This window comes from Aulonocara sp. 'chitande type north' Nkhata Bay, linkage group LG18, assembly GCF_057382095.1.
Source record: "Aulonocara sp. 'chitande type north' Nkhata Bay isolate Kocher_YH1m ecotype deep benthic linkage group LG18, A_spYH_male_GT1.1, whole genome shotgun sequence".
In the NCBI taxonomy this organism is placed as follows: Eukaryota; Metazoa; Chordata; class Actinopteri; order Cichliformes; family Cichlidae; genus Aulonocara; species Aulonocara sp. 'chitande type north' Nkhata Bay.
The window spans coordinates 21,662,270-21,684,045 of record NC_141361.1 but is presented as its reverse complement, the minus strand read 5'-3'; the positions used below and the strand labels follow the sequence as shown (position 1 = coordinate 21,684,045).

Sequence of the window (21,776 nt, the reverse complement as noted above, 5' to 3'; positions counted from 1 at the left end):
CTGTAAGTGGTTTTGCAAAGAAAGGAGATTTTTCCAGTGCTGTGGTTCAGCAGAGGGCCTTATCGGCCAAGAACAAAACTGCCTATAGGTTATTAGGCAGCTATACTAACTTTATCTTTAGTGGAGACATAGAAGGTTATTGAGTTTCATTAATATGTATGATTCCAAAATATAGCCTCAAAAGACTCTGGCTGTGTATCTGCCAAGTAAATGCTACATGTTATTTAGTTTTGGGTTCATTTTGTTCTATATTTTTGATGCATTAGGTTCACCGCTGCTGCCACCACCACAGCGCATTTCTGACTCAGCTTACCCGTCTAATTGATTTGACATGGTAGATCCAATATCCTTTTCATGATAGTCGAACTTTAGTATAATAACTTTCTATCTCCCCCATTCTGCTTTTATGGACGTATAATGTTTCCACATGTTCTGTGTCCATTGGATTTTTTTTAAACAGAGGGTCTTATAGAGTGACTAAAGATATGTTGAGCCACATGCTGTGGGAGTGAAAGGACCAGAAAGATTGCACCAAGTTGGGATGTAAGTGAAATAACGATACAACAATCTCTGTGCCCCCATCCATTGTTTCTCCATTTAACAGTCAATAAATAAATAAATACGTTTATTATTAAATGAAATTAGTTTCATTTAGTTGAGATTTTCACAGTGCTCCTCAGGATCATCATCATGTTTAGGTAAATATTCACAAATATAACGGTGATCACTGCATTGCACAGAAAATGTAAGTTATGATGTTGCCTAATATTGTTTTGACCAATCAGTCATTCAATTCAGCAGACTGAGGTGTCCCATAAGCTCAGTCACCCAATGTATAACGTATTCCTGGGGGGAACAGAATAATAAAAAATAAAATAAAATATAATAAAATCGCCATTTCTTGTAATTATTTTAAAAACAACAACAACAACTCAAGCTTTAGAAAAATCAAGTGATCCAACATGTGGCTCAGGGTGTCCCTAATGCAGCATTTGCACGGATGTGTTACACTGCTCCGCGCTGCATTCATTGTTAAATTACTGCAACGATTACATGACAACTTATAACTTATTAGAGCTTATTACGGTGTATGTGAAGAAACTCCTAGAAAAAGATAAAAAAAAAAAACCCAACTAGACTCCCCCTTCTATAATAACAACAACACCAAGAAAATGTCCATAAAAATATCTATATGTATAAAAAAATGTGTTTTTTGTTGAAATAAGGTTATGATTGACTGTGTTAACTGATTTGATTTTAAAGTACTCATTGCGAACTCTCAAGGTAGCAGAAAACTTAGATGACTTCAAAAAGAATCGTCAGATTTGTAAAATCTAACCGCAGTCGAGCTGCTTCTGTAGGCTAATCGTCTCGCGCTGTTCATTTGAGGCCCAGCAGTGGCATCATCATCTCAGCAGAGCCAGGCAAGAACTATTAATCGAACAGATCTGGTGAATTTGTTTTGTTAAGAGTTGCTCTCGCTGTGAGAAGTTTCACGCACAGAAGCCTGTGACGTGACAAGCTGACCTCGTGAGGTCAGTCCAAAGACAAGAGAGGGCCCGACGTCCAATCACACAGCTCCCCCTGGCCCTGAACGTCCGGATCTTTGACCAATCAGCATGCGGTAGAGTCAGAGGGGACAGCGAGCACAGATAAAATGTTTAACTTCAATCCATCCTCGCACAGCATCTTCATAGTCCCCGCAGGACTGCCAGGGCAACCAGCACTTTGATTTAAACTCACCCCTCAGCCCACATCGATCACCGGAAAGCAACCAGTAACTCTTATGAGGAATTCGGTGCGCTGCGGTCGAGGCAACCTGTTACTCAACGAATGCAAAGAGGGCGTCTAAACTAACAAAAGAAGGAGCGTCTTGTTGGATTAAAATCTACCAAGGTAGCTACGTTAAACGTGTGAAGCGACCTGACAGAAAGTCAGGAAACATGACAGCACTTGCAGGAGGTTTACCGAGGATGATGAGGCCGACTCCCCATCAGAATTACCCGCGAGGAGGATACTCTCTAGAAGGTAAGAAACCTCATCCAGCTGCTACTGCTCGCACATCTAAAACTAAACTTCAACTTAAAGCAAAAAAACTTGAGCAAAGGTGGAAAAAGTGACTGCGGAACATCTTTAAAACTGTAAAAAACCAAAACCAAAAATAAACAAAACAAAACGAAAAACAAAAACTTGACTTTAAATGTCTGTTACTGGAGAGAAAGTCTGACTGCGCTATATGGTGATTGGTTTTGAATTTGTAATATTTCATGTCTATTTTATGCCTACTATTTAAGCATAAGTGTAGTTTTTGTGTCTAAATGTAACCTTTAAAAAACGATGTGTTTAATAACACAATTGTCCAGCTGGCCAATATATATTTTATAAATGCTTTTACATATTTCACTGCTCTTATTCCAACATAGCCTGTCACATGAGAGTTGTGAGGAGTTGTTGTTTGTTTATTTATTTTATACATATACAGTTTCCAAAGTGTTTTGCTGAAAAGATAAGAGGCAAGTTGTCTAGTTTTCAGGTGTTTCACAAACTAAACCTCTTGTTGTCTATAGTCTCGACTCCGTTAGGACAGGGTCGGGTCAACCAGCTCGGTGGTGTCTTCATAAACGGCAGACCTCTTCCCAACCACATTCGACATAAAATAGTGGAGATGGCCCATCACGGTATCCGGCCGTGCGTCATCTCCCGTCAGCTGCGGGTGTCCCACGGCTGCGTCTCCAAAATTCTCTGCCGGTACCAGGAGACGGGTTCTATCAGACCGGGGGCCATCGGAGGCAGCAAGCCGAAGGTGAGAGACGGGACGGCTAATGTTGTGTCTGATTATTATTCAAGAGCCAGTGTCCACAGGTTATTTCAGCAAAGCTTTTCAGAACACGCTCAGACAACACATTCCCGTCAAAATAAAAATCTTCACTGTTGTTAAACTCACAGATTTAATAATCTGGAAATTTGCAATCGTTATTAAAAAATTCAACAGCTGATATTAAACCCCCCCAACCTTTTCTTTTTTAGACATTCAGCCAAAATAAAACGTGTGTCTAGAAATATGTATATATATATATATATATATATATATATATATATATATATATATATATATATATATATATATATAACCCTTATTTAAAATATGATTTCTCCCTTTTCCCACCGAAGCAAACCGCTTCTCCAGAGATTGACAAGAAAATCGAAGAGTATAAGAGAGAAAACCCGGGAATGTTCAGCTGGGAAATTAGGGACAAACTACTGAAAGACGGAATCTGCGACAGAAACAACGTCCCCTCAGGTACAGACAATTATAAAATATTGTAACTATAACCGGAAGGAACGATGTGGAAAAATCATTTCATCTTCCCCGCTTAAAAGTGATGGGATCATTTTAATCAACAAAAACGAGCGCAAAATTTGTTGGTGTAAGGGATTCTGAACATTTTTTTGTTAATTATTTGATAATGAAGTATTTTTTTAAAGAATGATTTTACTTTTTTCTTTCTTTCTGTAACTTATCCGAACTTTTCCGTCTGACTCAGTGAGCGCCATCAGCCGCGTCATGCGCTCCAAATTCGGCGGAGCTGGTGAGGATGAGGAGGAGGATGAAGAAGTCGTGAAGAGGGCGATGGAGGAAAACGAGCCACGGACGAAACACAGCATCGATGGCATTCTGGGAGATCGATGTAAGTTCTTCATTTATGATTTCAATGCGCTGTGTGCTCATGTTACTGTCCAGGAGAATGTTGATAAAGAAAAAAAAAATTAAGAAACGAATTTGAGTAGAAAAGTAAGATCTGGTTGTTTATGGCTTTTAAATGTTTAATTGTGTGTGGTCGGTTTTGTTGTCTGTAGCTTATGAGCAAGGCTTTTCAGGCTGGTGAAATCCGCTTGTGCTTTGCCGTTTGTTTGTATCAGAAAGAAAATGAATAATAATAATAATAATTTCGATATTACTTTCTGGAAATGTTTGAATTTTTAAAATCTCAGATGCTCACGCATGCGCATACACTTGTGAGAGTTAAACAAATAGTTTTTTCAAAATCAAACATTTGTGTAACTCCCAGGCCTGAGAATTTATTTCTTTTTTTAAACACTTAATCGGACACTGCGAATGAACTTCTGAGCACAAAGCATCGCGAGTCCATTTAGAGTCACACCTCGGTATGACGCACAAAAAAGCCAAACTCCAGTGAGCGGCTCAGTGGTGTACAATAAAATGCCAGGCTCTTTCAAAATAGGGAAAGAAAGGGAGGAGGAGAAAAAAAAGCTGCGCTGACAAAAGGCCGGGAGAAGACATTATGAACCCGCAATGAGCGATGAATTATTCAGGGACACCAACAGGCCCAGTGCGACCTGGTTTATAGACTCCTCCAAAAAAGTGCCAGTTTGGAGGATTTCGTCAGTGTTTACAGAACAAATCACATCAAAGGGGAAAAAAAGGGAAGAAACCAGAATCAGACAATCACCTGTTGATTTTCGACCTGTTGAGGACTGAAATGAAACTGTTGCTATTGGAGACGTGATTGAATTTATAGTTGCTACACGAGGAGTAATTATGCTGCTGTTTTAGCCTAAATAATGCAGAGTTTCCTAATATATTTCTGTTGAAATGCGAACTCTTGTTCTATTTTACCAGACGGGAATTCTTCTAAGAGGAGAAAATAAAATTAACATTGAGTTAACGCATTCCGCAGCTCACAAAAGGCTCGCAGTTTTGTGAAATGTGGAGATGTGTTAAATTCACGCCAGTCCAATCGAACGGTTCCGTTACTGTTGCGCACGGAGCTTTTATCGCCGCTTTCTGTCTTTGCGCAGCGAGCATGACGCCTTCAGCGAGCGAGCGCAGGGAAACTCTTCACTCTTCACTAGATTAAACCCGAACCCTTTTATTTCTCTCCACTTTCATCCCAGAAAAAGTCCGCCCCTTTCCTTTCCGCCTAGGGCGCATACATTTAATGGAGTGACTGTGGGCACTTCCCTCCACCAGACGAGGAACATCCACAGTATTGATCAGGCCAGCTTGCTTGTTAAACTTCTTCAACTCATTTGTAAGGGAAGGGGGGGGGGATACAAAATAAAAATCCGATTAGATTCTGATCGTAGATGGATACACCAGCAAATTATGATTTCATACGCATAATTTCTTCTTGACCCTGATTTGCTTCATCGCCCCAAGCCGAAGACCTAGTTGTTTAAATATGTTTAAAATGTAATTTGAATGATTTTTAGGAATTGTTTTAATTGTCAGAACAAAATAAACAAATAAATAGAAGTTTCTCCTTTCTCTCTCTCTCCACCAAATAGGTGACATCCTACACGCAATCATCTTTAAAGCACATTTCTCTATTGAGAAAAGTACAATTTCATTCTTGTCTCTTTGTGGAAGTAGTTGAGTTTTTCTTCTTTCCCCCCTCTTTTATGAGACTTCATTAGAATGTGAAAAGGGTGGTTTGGGGACTGAGAGAGTGTCTTCTGGCCAAATATTGATTAAGTAGGTGTTTGTAGAGGCTATTGTTGTGGTAGAGAGAAGCCTGTTGCTCTCTGCCCCTTTCTCTTCTACCACTATTGTTGGCTTTCCTTAAGTGCTAAGATCAAAGCTGACTCATTTAGATTTATTTGTCTGGGAAAAAAAGGACTGCTAAGGTTTGTGGGTTAAAGTATATATCAGGAAGGCCAATGGCATTGGTGAGTGGCTGGAACATTGTGGGAAAGGGTTTGATTGTTCCATTTCCTGCATAAGTGAAAGTAGACTTGACAAAGTTTAAACAGCGCGTACGGTTGAGCAAGTTGGTTTACAATTTATATATATGTGTGTATATATATTTGTTAATAAAGCAGTCAAGCAACTCATTGTATCTTGGGTGTGTGATATTTACAGGAACACTGAATTGTGCAACGCTGTTCTTGTTCTTGGGATGTGTTAATTGATAGCATCCTTTCCTCCATACTCTTAGCACTTTAGCCTTTAGCGTCATACAATTAATTAAAGTAACCAAAGTCATCGAAGCTAGAGCAGCAAGTCTTGCAGGATCCATTTATGGCAGTGGGGTGAAAGGCAAAAAGAAGAAGAAGAAGGAGGAGGCGGGGGGGAAGAAAGCTCAGAAATACAAACAGTCAAAGGGATAACTTTTCTTTAAAAAGGGAGTCCCGTGGTGCCAAAATGAATGAGCTCAGTTCTTTCAAATCTGCCATGGTGAACGCAGTCAACATGTAATAATTGGTTTCATTGAGGTGCATTCCAACAATCTGCTGCCATTCTCCTGCCTCTATTGTCCAGAGGCAGGCAAATAGCCAGAGGGACAGGAGGAATCAAGTGCTGACAAAACATGAAAGATTTAGCTGCTTTTGTCAAAGGAGCTGAGTAGGACTTTGTTTGTGTAAATAAACTGGGTTACTGGCTCCCTGTGATTTTGGCATGGCTTTTGAATGAGGGGGAAATTTGGAGAGCGAGGAGAGCAGAAAGTCTGCAACTGCGTTCAGGCCTGTGCCGTATTTTAAAGCGGTCAGAAATGCGTATGTAATATAGGTTGATCTGAACCGCCAACAAAGGAGAAGCTATTGCAATAACAAACTTCCGCACGTAGCCGGCTACATACAGGCTCTTTAATCCAATTTTCAAGTTTCATAACTTAGGCTCTCATGAGGCATCTAAGTATATAAACAGATAACATTTCGGGCACACACAGGGAACAGAGGCATCCAGGCAACATAGCAATAACCCTTAACTGTAAACAGAGAGAGAGATTTTGTAGAACATGCGACTGGAGTTTTGGAGGAGACAGGAGACAGAAGGCCTCAGTGCAACCAGAGGAATGTCTGCTATAGCCACATTTCCATTTTCCTCTCAGGGCTGGATAATGGAAAAATTTATATGTGGGGCTCACTCTGTGTTTTCCTGTGTTGAGAGTGCTTATGATGCTTATTTATCCTGTTAGACTGCTGGGAAAACAGCCCAAATTCATAGATGGATGGGTGGATAGATACTTCTTTGCCCTTCTACTCTACTTAAAATACTCAGCACTTTCACATTTTGCTAGTCGGCACCACTCTCAACGCTCTCTCCTGCTCCAAAAAAGAATGGAAAAAATCCACACTGGCTGATCTGCAACTGAATGCAGACTCTATGCTTCATTAAAGCCTCTTTCTCTGTTGGCACCCACATTGTGATCCTCCAATATTAATTCAAAGGACAATTAATGAATGCGGGCCAACTTTGAAGTAATGGGCTGGGGTCCTGCCCTGAGCCGGCCCCTCGGCGCTGATGTACTCTCTGCATTCTCCCCACTAACCCCAAAGACACTGTGAAGTTACTGAAAAAGAAGCATCGAGCAATAGAAGGTCAAGGAGAGGAGCCCCAGTAGAAAAAGAGCTCTCTATTTTCTTGGAAGTATTAGCCAAGCAAAAGTCTGTGATGGGGAGGATAAAGGAGCGAGGAGAGAAAAGGGTCGGGAGCGAGGGGACTCTCCAAAGAAGAGCCACAATGGGATAGTTAATTGAGTAAAGCCAGACAGCGTTGTCAATCACTTAACTTTGTTTAGCCTCAGGTTTTGTGAAGCAGTTTCATCCAGCACATTGCACATTACGGACGTGCCAACGCAACTCTGCTGCTGTTTTGATTTATTTCTTTTTCTCACTCTGAACAAGGAAGACAACATTTTTTTTTTAAGTAAAGAAATGTGTGTTCTAGTTTCCAGCTTATTTCCTACCATTTAAGTAAAAATAAATAAATAAATCATAGACATTTGTAGGGTCTGAAAAATTAAAGTGTGGAACGTGTTGATGGTTTTTCTCTCTGAGTATCTGTGCAGTTTTGTTGCAGGGTCAGTGGCGAGGCTGACTCCGCTGCGGTGCTGTGTGTGTGAAAAGGTCAGGGGCTAACCTGGGGTCACTTCACTGTTAAAACTATCAGGCCCCAGGAAATGAGGTTATGATAATGTTTGGGAAAAGCTGTCAACGGACAAACCAGTGTCAGGATGTTACACCGAAGGATCCATGACGCACAAATAAGCTTCTTTTTGTAACACGTACATCTTTCCTGCATCCGAGAACCATATTCCGGCTGTCCTGCGTCAGGTAATTGGTTCGGGTGTCTGTTTTGCCTAACAGGGCAGAGCTGATGGGGAGCTCTGCTGGTTGGTCTCTGTGTGACTGGAACGTGCGGCAGACTGGCCTGTTGCTGCAGCCCTGCGTGGGTTCTTTGCAGTTGCTTTGTCCGTGCCCCGAGGGTGGAAATGCCACCGTGAAACTGTCACCTAACTGCACTGCGGTGGAACTAAATAATAACCACCGCATACTGGGCACACATAATAGCCACGCAGGGCCATTTGTGCTTTTTTTGTCACCCTCACCGATATTAGACAGAGATACATCTTTCAACTTCATATTGCCGGCTATTTCTTTGTCCGTTAAGTGCTAACCTCCTCCGCTTATTCGCTCCATTTTTTTTTCTATGTCCATCACATCATCATCTCTCACTTTTTCTCCCCCCCCCCTTTTTTTTTTTTTTTTCCCAGGCAGCTGCGGGTTCCTGGGGGCTCTTTAGCAAGTCAAGTGAGCAGCCCACTCACTCCCAATTCCCCCTTAACTGTTAACCCCAGCTGAGCCCATAAGCTGTCAGTTAACCATTCTTTCCCTCAGTGCATCTGCTCGCTCTGGCTCTATGTGGCATGCCACTATTTTATTCAGTGGCCCACTCGCACTGTGCTCTGTGGCCTGAAAGGGCCACATCTACTTCCTTGGGCAAATAGCTAGTTCATTTGTCTCTTCTGCCCTTTGTTTTGTGTTGCGAACACATGTCACCAGCTCAATTACCTTCTCTATTAACAGCCCCTGGAGGACGGGCTAAGCCAGCCCCTATCAAGATGAGACTATAAACTGCCACATATGCTCTGCTTCGCTTTCTCTTTCCTCTGTGTTTCCTCATCCCCTCGTTTCCCTCTTCATTTGAGACTTTCTCGTCTTTTTTGATTTCTTACTTTATTCCTTCCTTCAGTATGTACTTTGAGTCTCTCTCACACTTCTCTCTCCACCTCTTTGGTTTGTTTCTCGTTTCAAAGTGCATGTGTGTAAATTTATATGCATGTATGAGCGCAGTGTCTCTTCATATTAACATCTCTTGAAAGGGTAAGTGGAGGGGGGGGGGGGGGGGGGGGGGGGGTGAATGCTTGGCAAGGCAAGCCCTGGCCGAGGTAGTTTCTGCAATACACAAGAGCAGCCTTTATTCCTAACAGTCGAAACCCTCTCTTGGGTTTTTTTGGCTTGTTTGAGGCACTCCTGCTGCAGGTGAAGCTAATGGAACTGGACATTCCCCAAGTTCACATCTGTGACCCTCTGGAGTTTATCTTCCCTGCCTGTCAGTCTCCTCTCTCGATCAATATGTGGTTGGGTTTATCTTGCATGGTGGGTCTGCAGCACTGTCCTTGCCCTCTGCATTTTATCTGCCTGCACGCTCGTCTGTGAATACACTTGTTTTTTTTTTTTTGTTTTTTTTTTGTCTTGAATTTCTGATCAGGGAAAGGAACCTGTTGAATTCACTTGTTGAGCTCCTTAAACTGCGATAAACACAGTCATATCTGTTCTGCTATCTGAACTAGCTTCTTATTAGTTTATTATACTACATCTTGCTCTCTTTTGAAACAACTGTTTCGTGGATTATTCTTCAGCAACCTCAATTTCCGCTTGTGGGATAATAATCTATCTTTCTGTTAGGACGCCCGTCAGAGCCAGAGCCAAACTGTGAGGAGCGATGGAGTATTTTCAGCTCCCCGGTGCTTTAGCTCCAGCGTAAAATTTGATTTGGGTGTTTAAGTAAGGAGGTCGAGGCCTTCCTTTGTGCGGTTAGTATCCTCTTCTGTCGTTTTGTTGCAGGGAATGTGTGGGAACAAGCCTGCTTCTGCATCAGCATGCCTTAAAAACTGATGTCAGTGCAGGAAAGTGTTTTTAAAAAAAAAGTCAAAGATGCAGATGCAATGATGGGAGAGCAGAAGACAAGAGCAGTGAAGTAAATTGATGAGATTTAAGGGACAGGTCCTAAAGAATAACCAGCACCCCAATTTGCCTTAGCTTGGCACCCAGCACGCCTTCCCCATCATCTTCTTCAGGTGCCTTCAGCCTCCCATCTCCTCACCATGTCAACCCTTCAACTCCCCATCCCCCAACTTTGTGCCCCTCAGGCCATGGAGGGAGGGGATGAAGGGGTGCTCCCCTGCTGTGCCCCTCCACAGCCCTCAGTAGCCCTTCTCCAGACTCCTTTGTGCCCCCCCCCCTTTCTCCCTCCCACTCTTCATTCCCCCACTCAGCCCCTGGCTCTACAGCCCCCATCTCACCCTTCAGCCCCCTCCACTCCCCTGCTGGGCAGGTGACAGGCCCCTGAATGCGGGCCCGGGCGTCCCTGATGGCTCCTACAGATGGAGCGTGGTAATCGGTCCAATAGAGCCCTGCCACAGGCTTTTCCCTGCAAAGATACAAAGGCCTGGCCACATAACAACACCCCCCCCCCCCCCCCCCCCCCCCCAAAAAAAAAAGAAAGACAGTGAGAGAGGAAGAGAGAAAAAGAGAGAGAGCATGCTAGAGGATGACAAAAGCAACACTGTCATTTACCATTAAGGACACTCTGTGACGGACTGTTTTCTTAGTAGTTACTAATAATAAAAACAGGGAGGGAAAGGAGAAGGAAAGACAGAAATAAAAGGTAAAAGGGTGCAGGCGAGGAGATCCACCCCCAACCTTGTAGTTAACATGATATACAATGCCAATGGGGAGCTTTCTCCTCTGAGGAGTTTTATGAGTTCGCCTTCCCTCCCTCAAGAATTTTTTGCGTTTCTTTGCCGTCATTCATTGTCTTTTTTTTTCTTTCCTTCTCTGTTCGCCCATTATTAAAATGGTAATGGCACTGGATATAGCTGTGCTCGCTTCCTCATCTTGAGATGTACTCTCCTCAAGTTGCTGATTTATAGAAAATGCACAGAGAAATACAAAATAAGTTTCCTTTTATAAGCAAAGTTTTACTTTAATCCAAAGTCTCTCTTTGTGTCGGACATGTATTTTACATATAAAATGTGCTTCAGTGCGTCTCAGGCCAAACTTTACCTGGAAAAAAACAACACAAAAAACAGCCCATGCTCAGAGTTGCACTTTCCAAACCTATTGAAGCATCCAACCAATCACTGATTGCCTATACACCTACGTGGCACCCTCAGTCCAAATGTAATAAAGAGCTCTTCTCAGCATCAGAATCTTGTGTGCTGGCGGTCCTTATCACAGCAGCATTCCCTCAGGCCAAATCCGTGTGTAATGCCTGGTCAGACACACACTGGCAACCAGCACAAACATTTCCTGCTTGGCTCCAGAGACTCCAGAGGCGAGGGGAGATCTCTGCCTCTAGCCCCCACCCCCTCCTTGTTGTCTGACTTGGCACTTTTTAATTAAAGCTTTAAATCTGAAGGGCAGAGGGAGAATGTCTGTCTGTTTGGGGGGGAATAGCCAAGCTTCGGTCTTCTGCTGAAGCCTTTCTGCTGCTTACACCTGTCCGTCTGGTTTTGAGCCACTTATTTCGTCTCCCTTGGCGTAGAGGTGTTTGCTGCATAGTTTGAGTGTCGAAAAGGTGCAGTGAACCCTCCTCATGAGCTTTAAGGGGTCCCTCTGGGGTGGATTTGGAAGTGGATTCCAACTCTGTCTTATTTCCATCTGTTTTTGACACATTGTCACAGTCTACATTCACCGAGTGAAAACCCGTAGCTCAGGCGCAGCAGATGCATGTTTGTGAGTGTGCATATGAGTGAGAATGATGGGGGGGGGGGATTGCACATACGTAATGGTGGACAATGGAAGACTGTCACGCTAGTTTGTGGAGCTTAATCATTATTTAATAGATGGGCAACCTCCCCCTCAAAATTCAGAAATGGTTGTCTATGGTCTCAAGCATTCAATGATTCCCTTCTTCTGCTGAATTAGGTCCCAATGGCTGTCTCCCAGTTACCCAGTTGCTCTCTCCTGCCCTCAACTGAACAAACAGATTAAGAAGCACCTGCAAAAGGCTGACTGCCTTTCACTATGGGACCCTATCGGCATAGGACACAGCATGGCTAAGACTGGAAGAGACACAGTGTCCCAGGGAATGGATACCCCAGAGAGATGTAGTCCTCTTTAATCCATGTTCAAGCAGCCTCTGGCTTTTGATCCCCTCAGGAACCACTGAGGAGTTTAAGGGAGCAGGAGGATACAATCTAAAGTGGCTCTGCACCATGTGTTGCACTCAGCACAATCTATTGTATCAGATCCTGCTATTGTACCCCAGCTTAGTATTTACTACAGTGTTTCATTCTGTGTCAGCCTGACTCCTCTGAATATCGAATTAACACAGAGTTTGTTTCCTGATCCCAGCCAGTCACTCAGACGAGGGCTCCGATGTGGACTCCGAGCCGGGTCTGCCTTTGAAGAGGAAGCAGCGTCGGAGTCGGACTACCTTCACGGCAGAACAGCTGGAGGAGCTGGAGAGGGCTTTCGAACGCACGCACTACCCTGACATCTATACGCGAGAGGAGCTGGCTCAGCGGGCCAAACTCACCGAGGCTCGAGTTCAGGTTAGACCCACGCACGCAAAAGTTTTGGAGACCTGAATCTTGACAGTATAGCAGTGTGTCAGTCCGTCATGACTTTGTGTCACATGGGCATTAAATAGCCTTGAGATGTTGCCACGCATTCCTCACAGCTATTAGACATGTGTTCCTCTAAAAACCCTTGACCCTTTGCCCCTGCACATGCAGACAGACAAAATGCAGATTCACTACAGCCACCGTGTGTGAAAACAGTGTCCTATTTTTGGCAAACTCCTCAAAAAGCGCTATGTTAAGATCATCAAATATCACAAAATAGACTCTTGTTTAAGACGGTTTCCTAATTATAGGGTTTAACAACCGTAACAACCCTCCAGCCTTATCTGAACCCAGCGACCAGCCATGGCACACAAAGCAGTAATGTGTGTCATTTCACTTCACTTTACAAATGTTAAGATCTCTGTCAGTTCAGCTCCTTGTAATCACACCGACTGGCCTGGCATGTGCACATATACCTTCACTGGCCTGATGGCAAACCCTATTGGGTTAGGAGAAAAATAAACACTTGCCTATGTTACTCTCTCAGGTGTGGTTCAGTAACCGAAGAGCCCGGTGGAGGAAGCAAGCAGGGGCTAATCAACTGATGGCGTTCAACCACCTCATCCCTGGTGGTTTCCCCCCATCAGCTATGCCCGGTTTGCAACCCTATCAACTGTCAGACAGCCCCTACCCTCAGACTTCTATAGCTCAAGGTGAGCATAGCTGAACGAATCTGAGCATACCTGAGTAATGATTTTGCAGATTTCTTCTTATCGCACATGTTTGTGTTTTTATAAGACTAATCGGATTTTAAATAAAATGTTTCATCTAATTTTATCCAGCAGCTTCTGAGCAGCCCAGTACAGTCCACCGACCGCAGCCTCTACCACCCACCTCTGTGCACCAGAGTGGGCTCAGCTCCTCAGCCAGTTCCCAGGATGGGAGCTCTGCGTACTGCCTGTCTTCTGGTCGACACGGCTTCTCAGGATATTCAGAAAACTTTGTGGCCCCAGCAGGACACACCAACGCCGTCAACCCGACCATCAGCAACAGCCTCTCACCGCAGGTCAGTCTGCCAATCTGTTGTTAAAATACACAGCAATACATTTATCGCCAAGTTATTGTACTTCTGCATAAACAAACATTAATTAGACTGAAATACAAGCACACACCTATCCACACATAGCAAAAAAAGAAGCAGTCCTTCGCTGCGGTTCGAGAAGTCCACCATATGTTGGAATAATGACACACGGGCACTCGCACTTCTGTGTGTGGCCTCGTAGACAGCTTTGCAGCGACACAGATGACACCTTGTTAGGCTAAAGAACTCGGTAGCTTTTCATTTTTGTTTATTCCGACGGGTAGCTTGATGAATTTAAAATGTGGCAAACGTCAGTCTTTGGAGGGGCAGAAAGGACCAGACGTGAGGAAGGATGTACGGATGTCGGATGATGACACAAATCAAAACTGAAAAGACAATTATGGTCGATTACACAGTCATCAGTGTCCATCAGTGGCTCCCTACCAGCTCAGAAGATAGACTAACAGGCGTAAAACGAGCTTTTAACCGCCACAAAGGGTGGCGGGCTCACATGCAATGCATGCTGAGTCTTAATTCCCATGAGAGAGAATCTCAGACTCCTGTCAGGCTCAGATAAAAAAACAGCTCCGGGCAGGTTTCTTACTTTGTGAATGCCTGAGGATGTATATACCGAGAAAAAAGAAGAAGAAGAGCTTTGTTGTGGCCACTGAGGTGCACAGTTAGAAAGCAGTAGGTGGCACCATTGTGGCTGAAGCTATAACTGACCACTTTGGCAAACATCTGAAACATCTGGTTTTAAATGCATTCAAAGTTAGTCATGTCTGCTAACTCATAATTTGTAAATGGTACGCAAGCTTGCTGGTAGCAGCCTTCCTGTAACTGAGCTCATGCTTGTGGGCTGAGTTTCCTGCACCCACAGGGTCACCAATGGACTTTAACTCCAATAAAGAGGCCAAAGGTGCTGTGGCCTCATGGATGGTTTCAACATTAACCTTAGTGGGCCGCTCTGCATTTAAACGGACATCTCATCTTGCAAATCGGACGGCATGCCTCGAATGTTTTCTCAGTCTGGAATTGCAATCACTGAATGTTCCAGTGTCTTAATTGATTGGAATGAAGTAATCTAGCCCTTCGTAACAAGGTGTGTAATTTATGTAAATGACTCACTTTGTTGGCTAATTTGTTTTAATTTATGTATCCATTGCAGCTGTTTGAATGTACATTACAATGCGTTTTTCTCGATTTCAGATGAGGATAGAATTAATTTCCCGATTTTAACTTAATAAGGCAGAGAAAATGAGAATTTATTAAATTCTATGACATTGATAGTTAATACCTCAAGACCTCTCTGCACTCAGAAAACTTTACTTCTTCAGTTTCGTCATATAGCTACGTAGCTTGGTCAAATTTGTATCAAATCCTTGCTGGATTTATCCGTTTATCTGACCTCCAAATTTGTCTATAATATCTGATCTACTCTACTGGATCCTTCAGACGTTTCGGGGTTTCATTCAACTCCAGATATGGAGAGGACCGTGGAGTTTTGATATGGATAAGGTTTACTTTAGATAGATGATATTCTTGTCTGAACAGTTAGCTCTGCTTTGGGAGTAGCGTTCACGCCAGTGGTTTCCCTTTCTCCTGTGTCTCGCTGCTGATCTGGTGCATACCAAAGCAATCCTTTCTCACCAAGGAAGCAAGCGGCCAGGATTTGCACCCCCCCGAGTCCTAATCTCCGGAACAACCTCAAAACAGACACATACTACCAGGACCTGATGCTGTTTCAGTTGGAGACAGAGAGGGCATGAGTACCTAGATCAGACAGAAAGCCATGCAAATACAACGCAAACTAACCTTTGCACACACATGGTGCATGCATTTCAACACAATCATGTGTACTATATGTTTTATTTTGTAAAGAAACACCACGTGGGGAAAAATGTTAAAAAAAAAAAATCTTAATTTAATCAGGCAGTCTGAGAACAAAATCTATTTTACAATAACAGACCAGAGAACATGAAAGACTCACAAGAACAAAACTGGATGAAGACACAATCAAGGAATCCTTAAATACAATTCGTAGATTCATAGCAAAAACATGCACGGGGAATATCTAAGATTAAGTATTCATTGGATATTGAGCTGCAATTTGGTAGGAACGGGGGAGAGGGATGTGAGAGTGTAAATGAATACCAACAGTGAGAAATCCATCCAAACTTTTCATACAGCGAAGAACGATGGGTGTGAAATTTGTCATCTCATTTTTTTTCTTTTTTCTGGGCTACATTACAATACAAATGATCTCACATGGCCAAAGACACAATAGCTTTAAGGCTGAAGGTACTGCGACATGCAAGGCCTAGTTTCATTCATTATTAATCAAATATTAACTAAAAAATAAAACGTCTTAATTACTAAAACATGACTGAATTGTATTGTTTGAAATCTACGTAAACAGAAGTTGAGATATCAGCCTTGCGTGTTCAAAAATATTTAGACTGCACAAATGGAAACTAAATACTAAAGGGGAAAAAAGAAAAAATATGTAAAAATAACTGAAGAAATTAAATAGTTTGAACTAATATAGCAGCTTTTAATCTTAACTAAGTTCAATTAAATGCATCGCAGTGCATTTCTGATTGACAAACGACTCATACAACAAGGGTGGAAAACAAGGTGCTGGCCTGCCATTTGAATTAAATGGAGTTCAGTGTCTTGTCCAGTATGTTGATAAGCTGGGGATCAAACTGGCAACCATGCCACTAGAAGACTGCACTTTTTATCACCTGAGCCACGGCCACCCTCGAAGCTGCCTCTGTAGCATACATGTGCGTGTGTGCGCCAACTGACTGTCCGCTGTGAAAGCCTTTGTTTTTTAAACCACTTGGCGCTACTCATTCTTTATCTTTTTCTTTTCAGTTAGACAGTTCCTGGTTTTGCTCTTGGCTTCGGCTCTGCGTCCTCCTACACGGACTGTAATTCTTGTTCTCCCTTTTTGTCCATTTTTAGACATTTTAATGACTTCACTTTGCCTCTCACGCAAACCTTTGTGCAGCTGTTCCCGGTGGATCATTGATACCCCTACATCCCTGACATCAGAGCAAAAAACTGCTAATACACATACACGTGCGCATGCAAACACCTACTGCTGCATGCTTGTAGGAGATGTAGCGCTCAGACACATATGCAAACACACCCCACCCCTCAATCCCACCTAACCTTTGACCTCTTCGCCCTCACAAGGACACTGTGGTTTTTGTCTCAAGAGAAAGTGAGATGATTAAGGGAAAGTGAAAGCGTGAAAGTGAAATTTGCTTTTTTTTTTTTAGGCAGAATTTAAGCAAAAATAAACATCACGTTCTCAGCGTTTTTGTTTTTAAAATCAACACTGAGCAAATTTAGACACTTTCTTTTTTTGTTGGTTTAATTTCAAGGAAATGCTACGAGTTGGCTAGTGTAAACAATGAGAGAAAAATACTCCAATATTTTTATTAACCTGCTTCTGCAAATACGACATAAGAACTATAGCAGATTCCACTAGTGGGCTAAAGCTTTGGCCACTGTTAGCTTCCTATTCCAAATAAAGAGAACCATATGTGTGACGGAAGCTAGTAATAATGTATTTATGACAGTGAACGGGGGGAGAGAAGGAGCGCTTACACTTCAGCCCACCTGTGTGGAGTGGATAAAATGAGTGTATGATACTGCCTTGGGATTTTTCAAAATTTACTTTGCAATATATTTTATTTTGAAGGTCACGCTGTAAGTAGAAAATCTCTTCAATTAAATCCAGTTCCTGTTCTAAACAATCAAGACTTCCTCTGTCTGCCTTCAGGTGATGGGCCTATTGAATCCAGGTGGAGTACCACATCAGTCCCAGAGTGACTTTGCCCTTTCCCCATTGACTGGGAGCCTGGAGCCCAATGGTGGTATGGCTGCTAGCTGTCATGGTTCCCAGCGCCTGGAGGCTCTACCAGGCCTGACCAGCATGCCCGCCCTGCCTAGCACTCAGTCTTACTGCCCGCCCTCCTACTCCTCCTCAGCCTATGTGGACCACCACCCTTCCTACCAGTATGGACAGTACAGTCAGAGCAAGGTACAATGTAATTTTTTAAATTTTTGTTATAATATTGTAACAAAAACACTAATTCATACCGACTTCCAACCTGATTTAGGTTTGTTTAAAGGCCTAAACCATAACCTCTGCTTTAATTGCGCAGATCCTTCTGATGAGTGAGCTTCTCAAATCGCCCAGCACTGCGCTGAAATTACATTAAACTTTAGGGAATGCTTGCAGCGCGGTTACCTCAGTTTACATTACCATCATCGGGCTATCCACGTGGCCCGAAGCTTATCCCAGCACACACGTTTTCACTCACTGTCCTTTCGTGACCCCTGCGTATGATGAGCTTGCCCATCAAATCCTCAGTCTAGCTCACCTAGCCATGTAATGACCCCTGTGTAACAAAGATCGCCGCCAAAATGAAAGGACTCGTGTCTCGAAGTGCGTTTGACAGGCCAGAGGGGAGTGTGCGGTCTGCTGTTAGGCCTGATCTGAAGTACACTACCAAAATGTTGACTGGCCCATCAGTGGCAACATCTTGATGTCATTAATTTAGTCAGTCCTGGGAGGGACTCATATGTAGCTGGGGGGGCAAATGGATGTGTGTCTATGTGTGCGCAGGCGTGTACGTGTATCTGCATAAAAGCAGGGTAAGAGGCTTTTTAACAGGGGGTGATTATGGCCCTTGGCAGGTCCGGATTAGAACCATGTGTCCCACTGGAGGTCAGATTTAGAGTTGTTATTGATCAGTGAAGCAGTGCCAGAGATCCAGGCTAAGGCTCTGTCTCGGCGCAGTGTAACCAACCTCACCAAGTACAAACTATGTCCAGACTTATTCTCAGAGCTTTCTCAAAGCTTCTCATTCCGAAGTTTACCAAAGGGTCCCAGATTTCTTTCCCACCTGCTCTCACCATCCCTCCCTACCAACATCACGTCTCACATTTAACTGTCCATTTCACACTTAAACCTCCATGAGATTTTCTGTTGTATGTAAATAAAATAAACAAATAAAATAAACTTTTTATGTTCCCCTTAGGTGCCTTTTATTATTTGAAGCTCCCAAGGTGGTGTGAAGAAGAGGTTTGCCAGGCCTCGCTGACATTTGTCACTGGAAAACACCACCAGCCGCTGCCTCTGACAACTTCCCCAGGACAGCAAGACATAGTGTGGGGGCTAAAGCGATTCAGACATTCTCCTTTGGCAAGAAGTGAACGTTCTGAGATGAAGGTGAAGTGATGAAGGTAGTTGTCTGGGATAATCAGAACCAAAGGCACGGTTGCTCTTGTTACCCGACACTTGCTTTGCTTGTGTGTCATGTCATGCTCCAAGAACCAAGCGCTGATCATTCACCATACTTCAAGAGGAAAAGTAGGAGGGCGGGGATATGAGAAGTAATTCCACTCAAGACCTTTTAGTATTTTTATTTTTTAAACATGTAGCAGAGATGCAAGCTAAGGTAGACTTCATAAGAACTTCTGCTCTTCTAAGAATGTCTTCATCAAAACCGTGTCATGGAAAATGATATTAACTGTAAATTAAGTAACTCTTTGGCGATCAACGTGTGACTACACCGGGAAAACCAGCAAGAACACATGAACTGAAGCCACGTGGAGTCATTGTGAATCCGCTGCAACCCAAAGAAAGTGCAATACAGTCATACCTCATGTAATGTAAATGAACGTGCATCAAATGTTCCCCAGTTATAACCTCAAAAACACACTCTGTCTTCGTAATGTCATTCATTTTGGGTTGTACGCACTGAGCAATCAGGGGAAGTCATCAAGCGATGAATGATAGAACATATAGTTGTGATGTCATTAAGCCAAAAAAAAAAAGAAAAAAAAATTCTCTGCCAGTGAATACATTATTCAGTTTGACAGTTAATTTTTGCTTTTGCATGTGTTTAACTAGTTTTTTTTCTTTTTATAAGGAACTTGCAAATATTACTTCCACTTCCTATTTATTTAGTCTTCATGTGTCTTTTCTGTACGTCCTCCTGTACAAGCACATGTAAGTGCTTCAGTAAGTCTTACATAATGCTCATTCGTTATGTTTTTTTTCTTTTTTTACACTCTTCATTTACAATGGCGTAAAACTGTTTTGTTGGTAAAAACATTTTGTGTAAAATATAGCACTATTTACTATTTATAATAAACGCATAAAAGTGGACAGTTGTAACACTGAATTGTGTAATTTGTGGAATGCATTTAAAAACATAGGCATGGATAAACTGTTTATCTGCACCTATCTACAACAGAATAATATATGAATAAATCAGCCCCCAGAATCTTACTACCTTTACAGAGAATAAATTTGGGGGGGGGGGACCTCTAAAAATGGTAAGAAGAAGGTTAAAAAGAATCTGATGGCGTAAAGCACCTTGGAGCGACTAAAAGTTCTTTCATAGTGTTTCATAGTTTCCTTCTTTGTTGTTTCCTACCTGCTTTTTAAAGATGGGGTGCATTTCTGGATCACTAAATCATAAATATATCTCCTTTCATAAACACTCCTTCACACCCTTTAATGACTAAAGCAGAGCTGCAGTAAATTATAAAAGCACAGAGTGGGGCATTAGTCAGTCACATGGCTATAGATGGTTTGGAAGACTTTTGGCTATCACCACTAAACAGAAACACACACACACACACACACACACACACACACACACACACACACACACACACACACACACACACACACACACACACACCAAAACAAGCCAGTTGGTACATTCTTTAAAAGGCTACAACTTTACCTGCCTTTTTTGTTTCTCTGAGCTCAGCTGTGCAGCTGTCCACGCCATTCATGGTACATATCTAAAATGAGGACGCGAGCATCAATGAAAAACACGGACGTTTGTTTAGTGCTTTCATGTGTTTTCAGTACTTTGTGTCTTGAGATGTGTGTTTAAATTTGTTTATGCTGAGTATTTGTGTCAAACGTGATAAGATCAAGGAAAGATTTAATTTCACTGTTTTCTTTGCTCTCTCCAAACTTTTTTTTTTGTGTGCAAGCGTTCAACTTGTAAGACACAGCCAGTGAAAAAGCCAAAGGGTTTGCTTTGGAGCTCCGTGTCAGTCAAGCTGCAACACACTGGAGACAACTTAACCTCTGACCCCAACACTCTTTGAAATGAGTAGACTACTTGACCGGAGCTGACAACAATCCAAGTGTCTCTGCAGCATCCAACCCCCAAATTGAAAGTGAAGGAAAGAGTACAAAGAGGATGAGCTACAAAAAGAGAAAAGAAAAAGAGGTTATTTCTGGAAAAAAAATAAGGGGGGGATTCTTATAAGGACTCTGATGAATTTCTGGTCAAAATGACATCTTTACAGAAATCATTAAAAAAAAAAAGAGTGCAGTTGTGCACATTATGGCTGCAAAAGGAAAGAAGTGGGCTTCTTAATATCTGAAACACCACCTTATCAGGTCTCCACAAGAATGGGTGGGAGGCTCACGGCATGCCTTTCCTAAAGCGGCGAGTGACTGCCTCTAACACTTGCCATTCACTATCCCCTTTAGTTCTCTTTCCTCCCTGTGTCTTTTGCTTTATTGTGATTCTTGCTGAGCCTCTTTCCTGCTGCTGATTTGAAAATGAAGACCATGAACCGGACCCTCCTGCTTTCTCTTTTAAGCAGATGCAAGCAGATTCTCGATGACACTGGGACAAACATCAGCGAGCGCCAGTTCAGTGGGACCGTTTCCAACACCACAGTGAGCTCTCTCTCCAACATCGGTCCAGCTACCACCGTCTCCACCACCAGTTCTAGAGAGACCTATGACAACGCTCACTTCTATATCCTGTTTGTAATGTTCTTCTACTCTTTCCTCGCCATGACACTTTTTAAATGCTTTATAGACAGCGACGAAGAAAAAAAGGATCCCTATGAGGAGTTCATAAAAACCGGGCGGCCGTCAACACAGGCATTCAACGCAGACCACATGGCAGAGAAGTTTTACTTTGAAGAGGAGAACAGCCTGTGAGCCACGGGCTTTCTAAGGAGAAGGAGAAGGAGGGGTATGAATGCATACGGGGGATGTTTTGACAGTCACCAAGCCAGAAAAACGTCAG

At 42.8% G+C, this 21,776-nt stretch overlaps 1 protein-coding gene across 2 annotated transcripts; it reads left to right on the top strand.

Annotated features, from left to right (window-relative positions):
• Positions 1–1,769: 1,769 nt before the first annotated feature.
• Positions 1,770–19,895, top strand: pax3a (paired box 3a). 2 transcript variants are annotated; one of them, XM_086271567.1, is made up of 9 exons: positions 1,770–2,028; positions 2,568–2,803; positions 3,172–3,301; positions 3,546–3,689; positions 12,388–12,587; positions 13,147–13,312; positions 13,445–13,665; positions 17,477–17,737; positions 18,741–19,895. In XM_086271567.1, exons 1-9 carry the CDS (start codon positions 1,944–1,946, stop codon positions 18,756–18,758), a joined length of 1,461 nt encoding a protein of 486 aa, XP_086127693.1. In that variant the 5' UTR covers positions 1,770–1,943; the 3' UTR covers positions 18,759–19,895. The 2 variants fall into 2 exon arrangements, with proteins under 2 accessions (XP_086127693.1, XP_086127692.1); XM_086271566.1 differs by having other exon boundaries at positions 13,442–13,665.
• Positions 19,896–21,776: the final 1,881 nt, after the last annotated feature.